The sequence below is a fragment of the Populus nigra genome, chromosome 9, assembly GCF_951802175.1.
Source record: "Populus nigra chromosome 9, ddPopNigr1.1, whole genome shotgun sequence".
Lineage (NCBI taxonomy): Eukaryota > Viridiplantae > Streptophyta > Magnoliopsida > Malpighiales > Salicaceae > Populus > Populus nigra.
In genome coordinates, this window is record NC_084860.1 from 5,416,615 (window position 1) to 5,423,127 (window position 6,513).

Below are 6,513 nucleotides of genomic sequence, written 5' to 3' on the forward strand. Positions count from 1 at the left end.
CTTTGTATGAAAAAGAAAGGATTTTAATTAACTTTTGTGATCAAATATCATTAATCAATGTGAGTTGGAATTTGTCTATCCATTTCCTTCAATATTCTCGTTGTATAGGATATGAGAATGATTACTTCTCTCCAATTTTTTTTTTTTTTGGTCAATGTAGTATATAGTACTGAAAAGAAAATTGATTCTGTATAATATATAGTAATGATTAAAGTTGCTACAATTTTTATAAGATTTATAAACCCAAGACACCATCGGATGGCTTCCTGGAAATTGCAATAGGTGATGGATATTGAGCGCTACCTTATTATTAAATCAATATTTATATCATAGTCTCTTCAATATGAGGACAGGAAAGCTTTCGTTTTTCTCTGGCCAACTTGCCCACAAATCATTATCGAGCCAATGACGGCAGCGGATTGACAGCAATTTCCAACGAGGTCATTGCCAAGTAACTTACCCTGCATTTGCCCCGACTTGAACGCTCTTTCATCAACCATTAATTGTTTTTTTTAGATTAACATAGGATGTTTAGTTTATCTGTATCTTGATTAATTTTATAGGTCCTGAAGTTTGTAAATCTCTAATAATTTTAAGATTTGTATGACTCAAACTGGTGATTTTTAAAAAACAAATGCAGAATCTGACCAGTTAAATTATATTTTTTATTGTTGCTATTAATTATTAATTAACCCGCTCATTAGTTGATGAGCTGTTAGTTGCTTTTCTAGCTTTTAATTGGACCTACAAGATAGTAATTAACAAAGTAAACAAGAATAAACAAGCTAATTTAGGCCAACCCCGCTACTGGGTAAGCCAGCCTTGGTTTAACAGTTGAAAGAGCAATATAGGTAGGGAGGTAGGATTGAGCTTGGAAGGTATCATGTAAAAGCTCATTTTTACGCTACCATTTCATTCATGCCGCCGAAATTAGCCCGTGTCGCCATTTATTTTCTTCAAACGCATTAATTTTGACATCCTACGCGGTTTCTTATGCCAAAAAGATTCATGGGTTCCAAGCAAAATCTGGAATAGTGTTAATATATAGTTAATTAATTAAACAAGTAATATGATCCTTGGCCAATAAGAAGATTTTGTATTCTTCGTTAATAAGATATGTATTTCTAGGAATTTTGATATCTGGCACACGTAAAAAGTAATTAGATCCATACTTACAAGGAACCTTTGACGTGTGAGAAATATGATGGTAATTTAAGCTTGAATCTAAGTTTAGATTCCACACAATGCAGTTAATTATAAGTAATATGAAAATATCTCTTTCTGGAATATTAATTTTTATGGCTTGAGCAAATAGTAGGAGCTGCAATTTGACATATAAGCAGCTGCTATGCATTTTCCGCCGATTTTTTGTTCGAGTTTTGTCGCTTAGAAGCAACTTGAAGAAAACAAAAAAGAAAAGGTCTGTGGGGCCTTCGTATATTATATTTCTTCCCAGCCCTCTTGCATGCCTTGCCTCCCAAGTAGAACGAGCGAAATGAAACGATGCCTCCTGCGCTCTCTCTATATATAGACCCACTTCTCAATTCATTCTCCGTATCCTCATACATCCTTAGAGTTCAAGATATAAAAAAAAACAACTAGAGCTAGATTTCTAAGATTTCCTAAGCCCCCAAGATGACTGTAAGATATATCTTTCTCTTGCTTTCTCTCTCTCTATATATATATATCCTTCTCTTTACACTTGCATGATGTGTTCTTCCCTTTGTCTTGACAAATGCTATCTATATTCTTGTTTCCTGTCCTTTTTCTAGCTAGCTAATGGTTGTGTTAGCCATTATAAAACGTACATGTTGTTCATCAAATAATTATTAGAATCACAGTACAGCCGCATGCTAGTACTCCTTTATTTGATAAGAGCAGTGTTATTAATCTAGCTCATATGGCTAAAATAAAAGGTAGATTCTGGCCTAGCTAGCATACAATATCGTCAAAAGGGTTAACTATATATCCATTTAGTGCTTCATCTATTATAGTATGAACTCCATTAAACTACTGTCGTTCTTCTTCTTGTCAATCAGAAGCTGTGTTCATTTTGTAGCCAAAAAGTTGGCATTATAGTCGTATTTGGTTTTGATGCTGACCAAACTAAGCCTTTGTTTTCATGTTTCAGATCACAGAGATGCGAGTGCATATGGATTGTGCTGGCTGCGAGACCAAGATAAGGAAGGCTATTCGAAAGCTAGATGGTATTTTATTTTGCGTTCATTTCAAGTGTTTTGATTGTTTCTCGTGTGTGTGTGTATGACGTACTGATGGTTAAACATGGTTTTTGTTTGCTTCACAGGAGTGGATGATATCGATATAGACATGGCTATGCAGAAAGTAACAGTGATGGGATGGGCAGACCAGAGAAAGGTTCTTAAAGCAGTGAGGAAGACAGGAAGAAGAGCCGAGCTATGGCCATACCCTTACAATCCAGAATCCTACAACTTCAACCAGCAATACTATTATCAGAAGCAACATCATGAAACAAAAGTAGTTAATCACTATACAAAAATGCCTACCTCTTCGTACAACTACCATAAGCATGGCTACAATGACGAGGAGTTTGGTCGCTATCAAAAGCCACCTTATGCCACCATTTTTGATGAAGAGGCTAGTGCCATGTTCAGTGATGAAAATCCCCATGCTTGCTCCATCATGTAATGGCATGACTTGAACAATATCTTTGAATTTTCTTATCATTTCTGTATAAAAGATGTATTTTAGCTGATTGAATGAAATTTTATGATACAATAAAGTTAATTCCTTGATGTATTATAAAGTATATTAAAAGTGATTAGTGTCAATTCCACTGTTTATCTAGAAATAAATTATTATAGATTGAAGTATTTTGCCACATGTAAATGCTAAGTATGCAAGAGGGGATGAGGTTGTCTTTTTCGTAAGATGTATTTGATATTAAAAAAATAATTGGAGATAAGATGATTAATTCAAATTTTATTGGGCATGACAAGACTACCTGTCCTAGGCGTGCTGGGGCATGACATAGCAGCCAGACACCTGGCGCTGAGGCATGGCATGACTGTCATATTCCAAGTGCCTGGGTTAAGCAAGGCAGTTAGACCCCAGCGCACGGGTTAAGCATGACAGCCAAACTCAAGCCTTTGGGGTCGGGTGTTCGGATCCAGAGCTCTTGAATCCGGTGTCAGGACCCAAGGCACTTGGATCTGCAGACTCGCGCACTTGGGGTCTGAAGACTCGCGTGTCTAGGTAGCAGACCTATGCATCTTGGTCTGTCTAAGTCTGTTGACCCATGCCTGAGGTCTGCAAACTCCTGTAAGGGTTGCAGACCGACACGTCTATGTTTGGTTTTTAAGAGGGGTCAAAAACTTTTAAGCCTAGTGTTGCAGTCAAACCTTCTTAAACTTGGATCAGACATGTTTAATATTATTATTTGTATTATAAATATTATTATTTTTATTATAATTAATATTATTAATATAATAATTAAAAAAATTTAAAAATTATTATTATTGAAGAAAAACCATAAATTGATTTGAAGTGATTAAAACTATAAGAATTTGGGTAAGTTTAACATGAATATGAATATGAATATTATTATTAAAAAAATTTTAAAAATATTAATATTGAATAAAAACTATAAATTTTATTTGAAGTGATTAAAAACTATAAAAACTTGGGTCAGACAAGTTTAATATTATTATAAATATTATTAAATTTAAAGTAAATATTATTATTATTGAAAAAAAACATAGATTTGATTTGAAAGGTAAAATCAATTATTATTGTTATTATTGTTGTTGTTATTCTTATTAATATTAATATTAAAAATATTAATATTAATATTAAAAATATTAATATTTTTATTATAAATATTATTGTTTTTATTATATTAAAATTATTAATATAATAATTATTAAATTTGAAAAAATATAATTAATATTAAAAAACAACTTAAACGTGCGTCAGACAAGTTTAATATTATTATTAATATTAAAACTATTATTATTTGTATTATATTATAAATATTATTATTTTTATTATAATTAATATTATTAATATAATAATTAATAAATTTGAAAAAATATATTATTGATATTGAAAAAAATCATAGATTTGATTTGAAGAGTAAAATCAATTATTATTATTATTATTAACTTGAGTCTGACATCCCCTTCCAGACCCAAGAAACTTGGGGCTGGAAATGGACGTCTGACCAAAGTTGCTTGGGTGTGACATGGCGTAGACCTTAGTCCCTTGGGTCTTGTAGCTCTGCCTGCCTATTGGATCCAGCATTGTAGCTAGATTCAAGGCTTTTGGATCTGACATTTATGAGAGGCCCAAAACTCTTGGATCTAGTATTGCAGTCAAACACACTTAAACTTGAGTCAGATAAGTTTAATATTATTATTAATATTATAAATATTATTATTTGTATTATAAATATTTTTTTATATATAATTAATAAAATAAGTAATAAATTTGAAAAAAATATCATTCATATTAAAAACAACTATAGATTTGATTTGAAGGATAAAATTAAAAATTATTATTATTGTTATTATCATTAATAAATTTTAAAATCAATATTATTACTATAAAAGAAACCATAAAAAAGTTTAAGAATGAAATTTAAAAAAAAAAAACCAAAAAAAGAAGGAACTCCTTCATTGTTTGTGTAAACAGTGAAGGAGCTGGAAAAGCCCCAGTTTATTTTTAGCATATTTGTTAATTTTTATTTTAATTTTAATTTCCATATATTTAGTGAACCAACCATGACATAAAAGTTTGAGAAAGCCAGCTGATCTGAGCTGCTATCAAATGATGGTCTTTTTCTACGGGTGGCTATAAAGCCTTCGGTTGACGATAATCTCTTCACATTAAAATGTAGACGGTATAGTTTTGAAATCCAGTTTAGGCTTATGGATTATCTCTCAGATCTGATTGTTTTGGGGTTGAAATTAAGTTGGGTTAAAAAAAAATAAAAAAAGAAAAAATTTAATATGACCCGATTGATTTATTGATTCGACAAGACCTGGTTAAAAATTTAGTTATAATTTATTAAAAAAAATTTCATTAAAACAACATTATTTTAATTTAAAAAAATTAATTTAAATAATATAATAACCCGTTTAAAATTTAGAATTCAGATCTTGAATCAGATTGCGTCTGAAAATTATGGTAGATAGTGATCATTAGTGAGCTGGGCTACAAAGCCTTTATGCACAATCGGCGTGTCTTGTCTCCAATTGTTTTAAAAAAAATTCGAGGCAGATTAATTTCACACATATCAATACCAGGCTTGTGTGTGTAATTAATTTGTGAAATATTTTAACGCATACCTTTGTGCATATAATATTTTAAAAATTATATAAATTTTAATATTTATTATAGCAATATATGTCATATAATTTATTATCGATTCTAATAAAATTAAGACTAAGAAAAATATATCAAAATATTAGCATATTAACTGATAAGGGTTTTATTTGAGTAATTGATAAAAGGGTTTTATTTAAGCTACAAGTGCAAATGAATTGTTTATAGGATGATTTTGCTTTTTATTTTTCAATTTTGTGTGTATTATTATTCAAATAGAAAAATGGTTTCATTACTATTTTCTCTCGTTTAAATAATCTTCATATGCATTAAATTAGAAAGCAGGTAAATTCATATACTTAGATTAGATTATATGCAAAACCATTTATTATTATTATTATTATTATTATTATTATCTATTGTACAATATTTTAGAAGAATAATTAGAATAATGATCATGTATTGTTTAGTTTATCAAAACATGAGCATTCTAATTAAATTAGTTGTCGAAGTAAAAACTAGAAAATATACAAGTTCAGATTATAAACTTGTAATAATATATATCATAGCAAACATGTAATCAAAGACTAAAACACATAAAGATACTAACATGAATACTAAAAATATATCTAAGGTAACATAAGAGATTTAAGTGTTTGGGAGTATGGTAGTGATTGTTTTTCAAAGTGTTTTTCATTTCAAAATACATTAAAATAAATTTTTTTATTTTTTAAAAAATATTTTTGATATCAGCACATCAAAATGATCTAAAAATATCAAAAATATATTAATTTAAAACAAAAAATAAAAACAATTCAAAATTTTTCTAAAGCACTTTCCAATCGCAGTGTCAAACACTGCCTTAATTACAATCCTAGCATATATATTAATCATATAAAATATACATGTTTAAATTAAAACAAAGAAATGTACTTGCTTGTTAAAACAATTTAAAAATAATGATGTTTTTATTGTTTTTAAAGATGATATTTTTTTGTCTATAAAGTTTTATTGTTTCTCACTTTGTGTAATTAGAATGTTTACAATAACTCACAATATTTTAACAATAACACCTTGTTTGGGTGTATTTTTAAACAAGGTCAACAAATTAAGAAAAATAACTCAAGTATCTCTCAACAAGAACTGAATATGAATATAAAAAGTAAATTAGGAGAAAAACAAAGCTTAAAAATAAAGGAGAAAAACTAA

General features: G+C 29.2%; 1 protein-coding gene across 1 annotated transcript; it reads left to right on the forward strand.

The window, feature by feature from the left end:
* The first annotated feature begins 1,500 nt into the window (after nucleotides 1-1,500).
* Nucleotides 1,501-2,766, forward strand: LOC133702562 (heavy metal-associated isoprenylated plant protein 28-like). Its single transcript, XM_062126871.1, has 3 exons — nucleotides 1,501-1,641; nucleotides 2,132-2,207; nucleotides 2,306-2,766. Exons 1-3 carry the CDS (start codon nucleotides 1,636-1,638, stop codon nucleotides 2,665-2,667), a joined length of 444 nt encoding a protein of 147 aa, XP_061982855.1. The 5' UTR covers nucleotides 1,501-1,635; the 3' UTR covers nucleotides 2,668-2,766.
* Nucleotides 2,767-6,513: the final 3,747 nt, after the last annotated feature.

Excerpts from the sequence above, each read along its gene's own strand:
- LOC133702562 (XM_062126871.1), top strand. Across the intron at positions 2,208-2,305 it reads GGCTATTCGAAAGCTAGATG|GAGTGGATGATATCGATATA; the intron begins GTATTTTATTTT and ends TTTGCTTCACAG.